Genomic DNA, 15,677 nt, shown 5'->3' on the forward strand with positions numbered 1-15,677 from the left:
GCATTGGTGAAAGACAGAAGGAATGCAATGCTGCTGCTTGGCTTTCTTCTGTTACACAGAAGCTAAATGTCAAATGCACTACCCCAAGCAGCACAGAGTAGCAGAGCTGCATGGTCAGAAGTATGTAAAAATGTAATTCTTTCTCCAAGAAATGAAATTGGTGTATTTTCAGATGCTCTTAGGTGTTAGGAGTGAACGTTCCTGAAAACAACTGCAGGCAACAAAGCTGATAATATTGTCTAAATGACACGTAGTAAACGTATTTCCACCAGACTATTTATTTCAAGTACAAGACTCAACATTGTCAAGAGGAGTCTCCAAAGTATTGTAAAGTTGACCTCTACAGATACTTTTTCACCTGTGGAATCTGGTTTGTAAATGCAACTATCCATACACAAAATGATTTGAAAAGCCTTTACAGCCACCCACAAAAAAGGTTTAACTTAATAATAGAGCTGAGTGAGTGACACAAGGAAAAAGTGTCGCTCCGACTAATTCCAACTGTATACATTTATCTGCTACATGACCATTTACAGGTTTGTCTAATTATGCAGGAAAAAATATGGGGTTTAAAAATGCAATAGCTATGAAGTAGTTTGAGTTCCTTGAAAGAGTAATGACATCATTCAACAGCACCATGAGGTAAGAAGATAATCTAAAATGCTTTTATACGACAACATTCTTTGGTTTTATTTTTAGTGAAGTATTAGACTCTGAATTTCAGTTCAGGAGGTTGAGTCAGAACTCAAGTCAACAGGATTATACCACTGTCATAGAGAACAAATATATGGACAAATTTACTTATTAGGTTTACAGATTCCTGAACCAGGTGGGCCAGAGATGAAGGAAAGCTCCAGGCTACTCAAGGGGCTCCACGTGTTTGTATTATATGCAGGGTAGTATCCCCTCAATCTCTAAGATTTCAAAAAGGCAGTTACATACATACCCAACTGGAGCAATGCACAAGAAGTGATACAGACATAGAAATATTAAGATGCTTGAAAGATCTGCCCACACTCCTACACATGTGCATGCTTTTGCTTCTTACACTTCTCATGTAGCATAAGAAGCTACAAAAGAAGCGTAGTTCGAGATGGGAAGGAAAGAAGCAGAAGCTTCTTCCTATGTTTCAGATCCATCTATGCAATCTTCTGCTCTATTCTTAACAGGAATGAACTGCAGACCACAAGGAGGGGAAAATATAAAATGGTGGAATATCAGATTCCTAAACAGACTAATCCTAGATGTAGGCAAATCAACTATCATCTCCCCAATGGGTGATAAGGCAGTGCTAAACCCTCCCAAACTTGTAAGTCTCCTAGCCACCAATATTCAATTTCAATATTAAATTCAAATGTACTGTCAGTACAAAATAAATATGGTTGAAAACCTGGTTCAAAGAAGTAAATTTTGATTCTATCTTGTGAAGAGGACATAACAGGTGTAATCTTGCCTCACAACACTGTACAACTTACTTGAGTAAGTAACATTTCTACAAACCCAAAACCAGCCACTGTTTAATACAAAAGTTATGAATTATGCTGTATAAAATTTAAAAATCTAGTCAAAATTACATGTGTAGATATTTAATCTATAAAGTAGGTGGAGAAAGCAGCAGGAACTTAAATATGGTAAGATTATCAATAATAAATACACAAAATATTAGTGCAAAAATTGCAGTAGAAGGATTTCTTGGATAAAATGAGAATATAAAGTTGCTCTAATTTGTACAAAATAATCATCCCAGTTCTGTATACAGTCTCGTTTATGAATACAACCATGATGAAACACTTCTTAGCAAAAGAATAGATACAAACATGTATTTTGCTGGATTTGTTCACTTGCCTTGGCAACTCTAGTTGGTTGGAAATCTGTGAATACAAACACAACTACTTAGTCACATTTCTCACTGTATACAAACATAGTTCTTACAGATGCAACATTTCAAATGAATCCAGACTAGGAAGTGGATGCATTTCTTCTGCCTGATGGTTTGCCTTATATTTTCTTTATACAAAATTAAAAGCTAGACTAAAATATTCCAATTATGTATCTTATATCCTGTTTACGTATTGCACCCCTGCCCATAATCTTCTCTCTTCTAGCTATGGAATATTTAGACCTGCCATTTTCAACCACTGTGCCGTGGCATACTGGTGTGCTGTGAGTGGTCCACAGGTGTGCCACAGGAATTTGGGGGAAGGTCATTTATTAATAGTGCCGATGGGAGATGTGAGCCCCCACTGGCAGCATGGTGTGCCTTGTCAATTGTCAAAAACCTGGTGGTGTGCCTTGACCATTTTAGTGCCTTGTCAGTGTGCCGTGAGATGAAAAAGGTTGAAAAATCACTGATTTAGACAATTCTGACTCTGATATACAGGAGAAGAACCCAGTGGACAAACATACCTATAATGGGGCAAGAAATTGACCGTGCATTACTGTTGCCTGTTGAAGCTTTTCTTCTTTGGCTCTTCTACAGTGACAAACCTAGAAGAGAATGACTGCTTAAACATTGCTTCTGTATATTCTACATGCTAACTTTGTTTCTAGGCTGTTGGGCCAGTTATCACATGAATCAGTTCCCATTTCATTTTCAAATACAGTTTGAGAGCAACCCATACTATGTTCGATCACTCTAATTAGTTGTGTTTATTATACTGTTAGTGCCATAATTTTTTTCTTAATTACAACCCACTTTGCGAACAAAAGTTGCAAAGAAGGATAAAAATTCACCGAGCATATAATTGTGAAATTCAACAGGGCAAAAAACTAATTGTACAAGTTGAATTTTGGTTTCAAGTCAAACAGCACTTTGGACACTATTTTAAATTATCCATGTTATCAGAGACCAAAACATTCAGAGGCATTCTTAGCACAGCAGAAGCAAAGAGTCTTGTAGCACCTTAAAGGCTAGCACATTTATTGCAGAAGGCATTATGGAATAAATTCTGCTTCATCTGTCTCCCCCCTCCCCCCAAACATTTGTAGGTAGTGGTGTCTCTCTACCAAATCAAAGTTAAGAAGCACACACACCAAGGCCAAGAATTGATGCATTTGCAAAGAAGAAGGGATCCAGAGTCCCAGCTAATAGGTTCTTCTATTGTTCTCCAACTACAAGATTGATCAATAAAGGCACTTGGTTGGCCAATAAGTATTTCCTGAGTACTTTGTGAAGTACTTTGGTTAATCCCAAAGAAGTGCTTTGGTTAATCCCATCACTTGCGGAGAGAGGAAAATTTACATGGTTTGCAAAAATTAGAAAGGTTAACAGGAAGCAATTAACTTTCACTTCTTGTTAACCTCTATCTATTTTTTTCAGGTGTTCAGGTTGCTTGTGCTTTGCTATAAGCTTTTATGCTTACAGCAACCTGTAAAGCAAGAACATTTTTGGTCCAGTAAGCATTTAAATAATGTTAAGGAGTGAGTGGTGGAGGGGATCCACAGATAACTGAAACCATGGCATTTTCATTTAATCATAAGCAGCCCTGCACATTTTGTTTAAACTTGTATCCTTTTTTGTTAGGTCACCATGAAAAGTGCTTTTTTCCTGTTTACTCATATGACACTGATGCATGGGCTCGGATCCAAAGATGCTGCTGCTCAATTGGAAAACACTTTAGCTCACATAAAGCGGGATCCCCAATTATTACCATTGCCCCCTATCCACTTAAGTTAATCCTGAACATTGAGGGCTCCAGAATAGCACTAGGGGCTGCAGTGAGGAGGAAGAAGTTTATGAAGATAAGGGAACCTCTTTGTAGAAATATTTTTGCTGGAAATTTAACAATTTTATTAAATGTGAAAAACTTACTGTTCTCTTCTCCATGAAACTACTAAGAAAGTCATCTATCTCTGTTTTCCCTTCCAGAAAGTCTTCTGCAATCGTATCAGATTCTTCTTCAGCTTCATGAGCAGCAACTTTCAATCTTGCCTGCAGAGCACTTGCACTACAACTCTGAGAAAATAAGATGCTGTGTAACTGAGAAACATCAGTGGCAATAATATTCTACTTACAAAACACAAAGTAAATCAAGTGTTGGGAGATTCTTCTGCTGTAAGGCCATTCTGAGACCAATGTAGAACTAACAAGTAAGAACAGAATTATTATTTGCAGTCACCTTGATTCCTGAAAATAGAAAAACCTGCTGAGATACAGGGCTGATTCTTTCAAGTCCCAGTTAAAGGGCTCTCTCTCAACCAATTGGAGAGTTCAAACTCCAAAAAGGCTCTACAAATACTGCAAGTTTCCAAGGCATCATGACATCAGTTTTCAAAGGTGAAAACCATGGTAGGGCTCCTTTCAAATCTAAAACAAGACAATCTGCAAAGATGGACAAACAGATCTAGACAAGAGTATGCATATGTCCTCTTTGATTAAAAATTTATTCAGTTCAACTTTTCTAGAAGATTTGATGAGTTTGGTGTTTTTTTTTAAAACTGGTATTGCAGCCTGTTTGCTGTATTTAGAACAATAACAATGTAAAATAAACATCTATTTTATATATAATACTGCAAATAAATTGAGTTTTAATATTTGTGTTCCCATTCATTTCAATACTAATGCACAAGCCTCAGTGAAATATAGTATGTGGACAATGCACCAGAGCAATGCTTGATGAACTGCAGCTAGATCATAAGCATGAATTAAGGTCTGAAATATATTGTGGCCTGGCAAAAAGAATACAAGAACTTCTTTGCTGAAAGTAGACCAAATATTCATCTGCAACAGCAACCAACTGGATGCTTATGGGAAGCTCACAGCAGAGTGTTTTTACCCCAACATCTAGTAATTGGAAGTACAGCTAACAGATACACCAATTTACATAATATAAAAGTTCCAAGCTGCTGCAAAGGCAAATACCTACAAATACAGAATCTATGTTGTTCATTCTTTTTGCAAAAGTCTCTCTAAATTTTGAAGACTTTCTTACCACATCTTCAGCGTTCTTCACTAAATTATCATTTTTTCATTTTAACATTCAAAACATGATCCCACCCACTTACAATCTGAAGTGGTGCATTTCATTCAGACATTACCGCCTCATGAGGCAGCATGTAAGCTCACTGTCACATGATGTCCTTGGGCCAGGCATCTTATAAGGTTGTTGCAAAAGTAAAATGGAATAACACCCATGTATGCTGCCTTGAGCTCCTTGGAGAAAGACCTGGATATAACTCTGACAGATACATAAATGTGCAGATCAGGTCTAAGCTACTAGCTATTTTTGTATCTCTTGGTAATGAAATCCATAAGTTTGATTACTTTACGAAAAAGTTGTTCTTTTTGTTGTGTAATGGGGCAAAGCTTACCTCACTAAGTTCATGCTGTCGTTGCATCTTCTTTTCAAAAGTAGCCTTCAACTGAGTAAGCTGTTCATACTAGTAGAAACACAAAATTTCTGAAAAAGCAAAACTTAAAACACCTTCTCCAAAGCCCCCCAAAATAATTTTTTCTTCATTCACTTACTTTATCCAACACAGCTTGTCTTTTTGTCTCCAAGCTAGGTTCCAACAGTAGATTTTTTTCTGCAAAATAAACCCACTGTTCAATTTTAGGTTACTGTTTACTCCCATAACCATCTGTATTGGAATCGTGGAAGATCTGGCAAGGAGGTAGAATGTGGTGTCTGCAGTGGCCCCTTTAAGAGTTAAGGCCTGGGCTTTCAGCAAAGGGTGTGCTGTGCAGCTGCAGCCACTAGAGGCAATGAGGTACCTAAGGAGCACCTGAGGCAGGAAGGGTTTGTGGGTTGTAGAAGGAGTACAGGTTGGAGAGGAGACTGACTGGGCTTATTGACTCTGGACTTCGGCTTGGCAACTCTGACTGATTTGACTGAATTACCTGGAATCTGATCTTGAACTGTGACTTGGCTTATTGACTCTGGACTTTGGCCTGGATACTCTGACTGACTTTGTGGCTAAAGGACCTACTGGACTGTTGCTCTGCCTTGTGGACTGACCTTCTGGCTAACTGATTATCTGGCCCACTGACTAACGGACTACTCAAACAGGCTGTGGAGAGCTGGGGAGCTGAGGTGTGCTGCTATACCTGGAAGGACTGCTGCCTTAGGAACTGGGTCCCTGCAGTTTAAACAGGCAAACTACCCTGGTGGTGGAGTCTAGCAGTACTGCAGTAGAGAACTGGGGGCATTGTTGGGAAACTAATTAGCTTAGAGTGAGCATAAGTTCCCTAAGTGAGGCTTGGATTGGGAATCTGGCAGAACACCATCTTCCAATTGCAAATATTACAAGGTCTTACTTGCTAGCTTCTCAATACTTTTCACTAAATCATCCTTATCACTAATGACTTGCTTCAGTTGAGGCAGATCCACAAAGTGTTGCAGCAGCAGGTCTTCTTGTTCATTCATGTCTTCCAGTTGCAATATGCTGCAATTCAAAAAAGGCAAAAACAATACATCTCAACAGAGTAATTCTCAGTACAAGATCAGTTACACATTCGTGTATTAAGACTAATTAATTGTTTCAACTTGTGAATATCCTGTTCTTTGGCTAAACCTGATGTACTTACTCTTAGTCCTTGCTCTAAGCAAGAAACCTTGCATACATTTTCATCTTATAATGCAATGTCATTTTAGAAGCTTGCATTCAATCACTGTCACATTTATGAGGAATGCCAACTGTTTTTGAACAAGCAAAGAAGGAATGCTGTATGTTATGGCAAAAACAGATTTTATGGAAATTTATATGAATAAACAAAGCATAAAAACAACAATGAAGGAACACATATATAAACTCCTGTTTACAAAAATAAACAAATGCAGCAAACAGGGTACTAGAATGTTTCACTTTACTACTCAGGTCCAGGATAGCTGGATCCTATTTATTTTCCAAGGGAGTAAGAAAGATTTTTGTGAAACTGGTCGGGTTGACTGCTTGAGCAAATTAAGAAGCATTCTAGTTCAACTGAAATCAAGGTACATGCCAAGTCCATTCCTTCAGAAAAGCAGGAGTATGTTCAATCTACTTGTAGCCCAGCTACTACAAAAACATGTATATTCCTGAAGGAATATTTGTATGCGTAACCTAATGACAATTATTACTAGAACCTTTTCACTCACCAAGGTTTTGCAGATACAGGCAATTAGCCTGAAGTTTTCTAAAAACACAAGAGAACCACTTCCTTTATGAGTTTCTCTGAAAGACATTATTTAAGTGCACATGTAGATGTGTGAAGATCTGGTTTATGGTTTAAAAATTACACCTCTCTGTGACATAAGAATTTTGCTTTTTGTATCTTTACCTAAGCTCTGACAGTTCTGGAAATGCCTCTGGAACATCGGGCATCTTGTAACTGAATCCATTTTGACTCCCCTGAAAAGTTTAACAAGATGGTAAGAGACTGAATGGCATTTTGTCCCTAAGACATATAACTATTAAAAGCAAGAAAACTATTTCCTGCCAAGTTATAAAGCAAACAGATAGTGTTCAATCAGCTAAACAAAATCTGTTTGACAGAAACAGTTAACTATAATTTAAACAGGAAAGAAAGAAATCCTATAGTGTCAAACAGCGTAGTATGGGACATGTTCGTATCCCAAGGTCCTGACTAAGATCCACTGACTTCAAAGGGACAATGGCTGTAATTCTATACAGACTTACCTGGAAGTAAGCCCCACTTAATGAGACTTCTCAGTAGATATGAATAGGATTGCACTAATAGGATACAATCCATTTTCATCAAAAAAGTCTAGAGATATGAGTAGAAAAATATATTTCCGATGAACAGACTGAGATGAGCTGGAAAGAATGTTAACTAAAAAATAAGCAGGGTATTGTTCTGAAGAAGCCATGTTGACACAAAACTGTGTTTCAGATGATGGCTTCATGGTTTGTCGACAGATCTGATGTACATATTAGCTGTCTAAAACAGCAACATCAAAACTGGGAAACACATCAGAAGTGGGAAATGAACTTCTAGTGGAGTCTGACTAATGGACCCTGGGGTTCTCTCTCTCTTTCTCTGGTTGTAAAAAATGATGCAGGTTGCTTCATGACTACTTCTCCATTTGGAGGATGTCTCCCAATGTCTCTATCACGTTGAGAATATAAGATTTTCTTCTTCAAGTCATATAGAGTATTATACTGTGGACACTGTAGAACCCAGTGTGTTCACAGTGCTTTTCTTGCTGTATAACTATGACATAAAAGAACAGTATTTTCCTGGCTGATCAGCATGTGGGCTGTATGATTGGAGTTGGTGGCTGTTGCACACATGGAGCTTAAGGAGATACAGGTTGAGTCTCATTATTCACTTGGATTCCATTTCCAGAATTCACTGGACACTATAGCAAATTAATTTAAAAAACATTAAAAAACAAAGTCCCTTGCTCAGGTGATTTAAAAATAGCCTTGCTGACCTTTGTGATGTTAAGATAGAGTCATTAAGATGACAATCCAACAATCAGTCTCTCTCCAGGAGCCTAGAAAGGATTATCTTTCTTTCAGGTGTTCAGGGGGAAGGGAGGGGGTCTCTTGGAGAGAGAATGACTGATGGATTGTCAGCTGGCTGCCCTCTCTCTAACTACTGTAAAGGACTGTTTTCCTATAATTTAAAGGGCCCTTCTCATCATGTTGAGATAAAAATCTCTACAACACTAAAAAAGCATTTTAAAGGGGTGCATTTTTCCCCTTCTCCAGGGATCAGCACATTCCTTCTCATTTGCAGTGGCCATTCGAGTTGAGTCAAATCTGTGTATAAAAAATCTGTGTATAACAAGGTTGGACCTCTATATGGTAGCCTTTTCTGTCCTAGAATCCTATGAAGTCTACAGAGTATGTCAACCAACTCAAAATATTTACAAGATGCTACAATACTGCCATTACTACTGACTTCTCTAAACACTTACTGGGAGTGGGTCTGGGTGCAAATTGAGTTTGAATTATGAAGCTCAACACATATACGAACCTGTGAAGACGTTTCTGCTGTTGGAACTGGTAATGGCAGGACTGTTATGGCATGGGAAGGAGCAGCAGGTCTGTCTATAGTGTAGCCTGAAGAAAGTGATTCTGCAACTGGCACAGATGGTTTAGACCTATTTGTTTCTTGTGGCAGATATGGAGAAAGAAACGAAAAATTCTGAGGAGCATATGAGGGAACTCCAGCTGGTTTGTTGTAGAGACTAAGAACAGAGGAAAAAATTACAGTCAACAACTAATTCTATAATTACTTCCATCTCCAAAGAAGAAGCGTACTAAAGAAAACAAAAGAACATTGCTGGGCACTGTTTCTCACCAAGGACAGTTGTAACAATCATCTAAATACACCTCATAATGTTTCACTCCAGTAATCTGAACATCTGTGCCAAGGTTTCTACCAACAGCAACAGGGTAATGTCATCCTTGTCTTGAGTGCCCAATGGCACTGCTTTCGGTACATTCTGTCTTAAGCAGTCAGCTGCTAGTACAGTAAGATTGGGCAAAGATTGCAAAGGTTTCTTTAGACATACCCAAGAGCTTTGTGCATGATTCAGAGGGATTTTAAACTCCTTATGTTCTACTTTAAACAGCTGATTTTTGCACCATATAACAAGTTGCTTTTGAAAGTCCCACAGTTTCAAAAGAAATTTGCCATGAAACATGGGGTGGTGGTGGTGTTGAACTGGTCGAGAAACTCAAGAGCCTTTCGGGCATGTGACAAAGGTGGGAGGTTTGACTCTATACAACTGTTAGGCCAATGGGCCCTCCAACCGCTATCCAGGAACATCACAAATTCCTGCTGCCTGTGTCACAAGGTCGCCACTCATGCTCTAAATATGTTTTTTGAGTTTAATTATAAATATTCCTGTGTATTCCAAATGTTAAGACCCAAGAGTTACGCACAACATGTAATGAAGAGTGTAAGAAAACAGTCTCCAAAATGCATGAGTTGGGTCCAACGAAAAGGGGCAACAAACAGTCTAATTCTACACAACTAAATTCCACTGAAATAAGCAAAATGTTTCTGAGTGAATATGTATCAGATTACACTATATCTTGACAAAAAATATGTTACACGCACACTCTTTGATAACTGACCTGATGTTAGAGTATTACAATAGGCCCTGTTTTGACAGCAAAACCAAACCATGGGATTGGGCTGTCGAGGTTGTGCCTCAGGCAGATGTCCTCACTTCCCCTCTCATACTCACTTTTCTTCCATGCCCACTGGTTTGCTATATTAGCCAATTTGGACAATCCATGGTTACTATGATTTCAATTTTGTCTTAGGGGGAAATTATGGTTTGCCACAACCATAATTTCCCAGATCAACACACATACAAACTATAGTTTTTGAAAATGCATGAGAGGAAGGCGAATGTAGAGAAGATGTAGCCCTAACCATGGCCACAGTTTGGCTGTGATATCTAAATGGGCTCTGCAGTGGGTCAATTCAAATTTAAGGTAAGACAAGTTTCACCTTTTGTTTAATAATTTGTTCTCCTTTTCTTTCTGGAATTTTTGTTGCCATTCACTCTATGTTTACTTACTAGGGAAATTGTGTTGAGTTGGGAGCTAAAACAGGAGGATTCTTCCAGAACTCATCAAGTACACTTTGGACAATTTTTCCAAGGTCTGAATGCATTGTGAACTGTTAGAAGATTAAAAAGCTGTATTAGATTCAGTCTCCAAGAGAAATCCATAATCATGCAAAATTAACAGGGGCTGTCCCTAGAGCTGGATGCAGGCACAGCAATAGATACAAAGGCACCAGGGCCAGTTTTGTGCACATAGAAGTTTCTGCAATGTGTCCTCTGTATGCAGAAATAAGGGGCTGGATTGTATATATAATTTAATACAAATGGGGATTCACAGGAAGTGAAATAAGAGTATGCACTCTGTAAAATACATTTAGTAAGTAGAGGGTATACCGATTACTCCACATTTTCTACATGAAACTTCATGTACGTATTTCATCCTTTGCAAACCTAATACTTGAATGTTCAGTGTACTCACGCATACACTCGAAATATAAAACTAATATCAAATGTTTCTGTTTTTGCTGATTTGTCAAAAGAACGCTCAGAGTTTCTCATGTTAAAAACACCTCCTCCTAAATTAAGGATGCAATCCTATACACATCTGGAAGTAAGTTCCATTAAATTTAGTGGAATTTACTTCTTAGTAGACCCGCCTAGGATTGTGCTGTAACTCTCAAAAGCCACTTCAAAATATTTTGGCTTCTAGATTCATTTGTGAAATACACAAAAGTAATGTTCATCTTAATGCATGCTCTAGTACAGGGGTGTCCAAACTTTTTGGCACGAGGGTCACATCTCTCTGACACTGTGTTGGAGGGCAGGAAAAAAATAATCAATTTACACTTAAAATTTGAATAAATTTACACAAGTGAATATATTAGAGATGGAACTTATATGAATGAAGGAAGGTCTCACGATAGCTCTATAAAAGGCCTTGCACAAAGCAAGGTTGGCCTTTCCTTTGCTGCTGCAGCTGTTTCACAGACATGAAATTGCAAGCAGCGGAGGGAGCCCTCGACCCGCAGCTTGCATGAGAGGTCAACCAGTTGGCCCTTGCACTGAGAATAGTCACGTTGGGCCAGTGTGGGCTCCAGCAAGTCTCCGGAGGGCCAGAGGCTCATTGGAGACCGGAGGCTCCCCGTGGGCCAGACTGGGGGTCCCTGGGAGCCGCAAATGGCCTCTAGGCCAGGATTTGGGCACCCCTGCTCTAGTAGATGAGCAAGGGCCATTTCATTCCAAATTTCATTAATTTTCCAATATGGTATAATTGTTGTAACCTATACACCTTGGAAAAATATGTTCTATTTTACTATTAGATTTCCCCTTTATTGTTTCCCCAAATTCTACCATTATACATACATTGCTTATTAAAGGGCATGTCACGTATACTCCTTGCTTGTCCATTAAGTGATGACGTATGGGAGGGAAAACACTGATGACCGGTTTTTCCTGAGGGAACTGAGGAGGAAGCAAGCTGTAAACATCAAGAAACCTGATTATTACTATTGCTCTAAGATGATTATCACCTGTCTTATTAGAACTCTTATGCAACACTTTTCAAAATGTAAGATTTGCCTTCTCAAGAAGTTTGTCAGTAGAGGTGCAATTCCCACCCCCAGAAGCTTCCATTGCACACCCATTCACAAACATGGGTCAGTAATTTAAATCTTATGGCCCACAATACAGTACAGATAGAAACTCAAAGCCAATGGGCAGCTTCAGGTTGTTCAAGGCTTCTTTGTACCCCATGCTCACTTGTGCTAGATAGTCAGCAAACAATTAAATCACTTTTTGAAAGTTATTGATCTGATCATTTCATATTCAAGTCTTAGCCGCAGTACTATGAAATAAAGGTTTGCTCCCATCATGACAATACCTTTAGAAGCATCTAGATCTATAAATGAATACTTTTAAGAGGAATATTAATCAAATGAAAATTCTGACTAAGGCTGATTATCGCTTGCATTTGACTCAAAGAATGAATCCAATAAATATGGACAGTGGCATCAACAACTTTACCAGCAAGATGCAGCCAGTAAACTCTTAATACATTTTTAAATGTTATCCTTTCCTTCTTTTACTAAAATTTACTGAGGTATACCTGAGGCACAGTAACACAATAGTAGATTCCACTCTAGTTCACTTCAAGTACTCAAGTTCAAGGTGCTTAATTCAATCCACTGTTAGTAAAACAATATCTATCCTGATTTATAAAGCTGTGTTCAGTTTTCAAAGTGGAACATAATTACATCACACAGTACTCACATGTTAATGTTAATTGTCAGGTTGTTTATAGTGAACGGCAATCGATATTCCACATCTTTTTGTATTTCAGCTATACTGTTAAGAGAAATATAAGTATTTATCAGACATTGCCAGAATACCAAAATCAACAAACTGAAAGAATACGGGCACTCTTTAGGATGTTAAAGACAAATTTCCATGAGAGAGAAAAGCTTACATTTCCCCCACAATCTATAGGAGCTACTGGATCACACACCCCATGTTCCACTTCTTCCTGCTTTTGCCACACAGACATCTGACACAAACTCATTTGAATTTACAACCCACATGGAAAGAGCTTTGAAGACATTTTGGAGCCTGCAGCTAGTCCAGAATGGAGCAGTTTGCCTGATGACAAGGGACAATGAGCCATCATCCTATTTCCCCAGCCCCATCCCTCTATCCCCACTAAATCAGCCTGCCAGTAAGTTTTCAATAGATGCAACTTCAACACTTTTCCTCTGGACCGCATGAACAGTAATGACTAATCCATTTATATTTAGTGCTGCTACTGGAGAAACTATCATATTTGTCAGCTAACAACAACCACACCTAATTTTGCTTTTACTATTTGTATGGATTTCATATTATCAACATACATACAGAAACCATCTTTCTACTTAAAACGATTAAAATTAAACTTAACATATACTACTTCATTTCTATTCTAACACTAGAATTGCAACTGTGTCTGGATATTGTGATTAAGATAATCGTTATGCTGACTGAACTGTATTTATTCCAATATCTGTCACTTCTGGGAGCTACTCTGAAACAAAATCTTGTTGGAAAATCAGCATACAAACATTAAATCAACTGGAATAATTTGTTGGAATAGAGGAGGTTGAAAGTCATTATATTAATAGTTATGTCTCCCAGTAAGAATTCACAATCACTACGATGTTTACCCTGTTCCAGTAAACATTAATATGGGCATAAACGCTACAGTAGCAGTTCTCAAACTATGGGTTGTGACCCAACGCTTGGTGGGTGGTGAAACTGACAAGCTGATAACTGACAAGGAAAACATATTGATTCCCTATGGAAAGTAAAACTGAGTCGCATGTGCACATTTACTTGTGAGGAGACAACCATTCCTTGGTCCATTTTGAAGGGCAGGCCAAGAGGACTCCAATGCCATCAGAATGGTCACAATTCAGTGAACACAGGCCACCAAAAACTCTTGAGAAGAAAGTGTCTGTCCCCTCCAAGTGGACAAAGAAAATCTATTGAGCTCTATGGAAGGTGAAACTGAACCACAAGTACACATTTACTTGCAAGTAGGCAAACATGCCCCGGCCAGGAGAAGGGGAACACACAGATCATGAGAATGGTCCTGATCCAATGAACATGGAGCTCAAACACAGCAGAAGATGCCCCACAACATATTAAGAAGGATAAAGCAGCTGGTAAAGTGAATTTTTTTAAAGTCTCATAAACCCAGGTGGGCCCTGGTGCTAAACAGAGTGCCACGGGCTCAGCCAACTGACTCAGGTCAAGTCCAAACAGTGCATAGGCTGCTTCCTCCTGCTCCGCCTCTGCTTTAGTGACCTATAAACGCAGGGCAGGGAGACTTCCAGGGCAAATCCACCCCAGGAGCACCACTTCTCCCCTCGCCCTAACCTGACAACTGGCTAGCTAAATAAATGGACATATCACAAATGTTATCTGTGTGTGTGAGAGAGAAGGTATGTGTTTGTGTGTGAATGTGTATCTGTGTGACAGTGAGTATGTGTGTGACTTTGTGAGAGCGAGAGAGGGAGACTGCGCGTAATTTTGTGTGTGAGAGAATGTGCGTGTGTGATTTTGTGTGCGTGAGAATGTCTTTGTGTAAGAGTGTGTGCATACGAGTGTATGCTTTTGCATGCAAGTGTGTGAGCATGTGTGTTTGTGAGAGAGACTGAGACGTGTGCGAGTGTGACTTTGCGTGTGTGTCTGTGTGAGAAAGAGAGTCTGTGTGTGTTTGTGTGAGAGTGCCAATGTGTGGGAGAGTGTATCTGTGTGATGGTGAGAGTCTGTGTGTGATTTTGTGTGTGTGTGTGTTTGTGTGAGAGAGTGTGTGCGTACAAGAGTGTATGCTTTTGAGTGCAAGTGAGTGTGTTTGTGAGAGAGACTGAGACGTGTACAAGTGTTTGTAACTGTGTGTGTGTGTGAATGAGTGAGAAAGAGTCTGTGTGTTTGTGTGTGTGTCTCTGTGCGTGAATGTGAGTGTATCTGTGTGATTTTGTGAGACAGCAGAGACTGTGGGATTTTATGTGTGAGAGAGAAGGTTCGTGTGTGTGTGTGTGAGAGTGTCAATGTGCGACTGAGTCTGTGTGTGTTTGCGAGAGACTGTGAGACGTGTGCGAATGTGCCTGTGTGTGGGAGTGTGTTCGAGTAGTGGTGCGGCCGTGAGACTTGCCAGCAGCTCACCACGGTGGCGTAGCTGGAGGGAGCGGCGCAGCGGGCAAGCGGCCCCTCCCTTCGGAGCCATTCCCGGCGTACCTGCGCCGCACCCTCCAGCTACGCCACCGCCCGCCGTGGCCGAGGTGTGGGGCTGGGGCGGAGCGACTCACGCGGCGTGGGCGCTGCGCAGGGACTCGACCTGGCGCTGCTTCTGCTGCTGGAGGCTGGTGAGGGCGGGGGGCGGCGGGGTCCCGGCAGCGGAGGGAGAGGAGGCGCTGCCGCCCTTGGAGAGCGGGAAGAGCCAGTTCATCCTCCCCTCGGCGAAGCGCGCGTCTCCTCTCCGCCGACAGCGCTACTTCCGCTCGCACCGGAAGCTGCGAAGCCGGCACCTGCCAAGGAAGGGCGCGCGCGCGCGGGGAGGGGCCCCCCTCGCGGCCCGATTGGACGAAGGCGCGTGCGCGCGGCGTAGCCGACGTCATCGCCGGCTGTCTCGTGTCGCCATTGGTGGAAGGCGGCTAGCGGGTCGCCCGATTG

At 40.2% G+C, this 15,677-nt stretch overlaps 1 protein-coding gene across 3 annotated transcripts; it reads right to left on the reverse strand.

The window, feature by feature from the left end:
* Positions 1-258: 258 nt before the first annotated feature.
* VPS37A (VPS37A subunit of ESCRT-I) lies at positions 259-15,509 on the reverse strand. Of its 3 annotated transcripts, none has more exons than XM_066632820.1 (12): positions 15,343-15,509; positions 12,741-12,810; positions 11,835-11,949; positions 10,485-10,585; positions 8,924-9,137; positions 7,259-7,329; positions 6,257-6,384; positions 5,468-5,526; positions 5,311-5,379; positions 3,812-3,955; positions 2,407-2,487; positions 259-1,871 (listed from the first exon to the last, which is right to left on the reverse strand). In XM_066632820.1, exons 3-11 carry the CDS (start codon positions 11,877-11,879, stop codon positions 2,407-2,409), a joined length of 912 nt encoding a protein of 303 aa, XP_066488917.1. In that variant the 5' UTR covers positions 11,880-11,949; positions 12,741-12,810; positions 15,343-15,509; the 3' UTR covers positions 259-1,871. The 3 variants fall into 3 exon arrangements, with proteins under 3 accessions (XP_066488917.1, XP_066488916.1, XP_066488918.1); XM_066632819.1 differs by having other exon boundaries at positions 12,741-12,815; positions 15,314-15,509; XM_066632821.1 differs by having other exon boundaries at positions 12,741-12,815; positions 15,343-15,437.
* Positions 15,510-15,677: the final 168 nt, after the last annotated feature.

Source organism: Tiliqua scincoides, chromosome 6 (genome assembly GCF_035046505.1).
Source record: "Tiliqua scincoides isolate rTilSci1 chromosome 6, rTilSci1.hap2, whole genome shotgun sequence".
NCBI classification, from domain to species: domain Eukaryota; kingdom Metazoa; phylum Chordata; class Lepidosauria; order Squamata; family Scincidae; genus Tiliqua; species Tiliqua scincoides.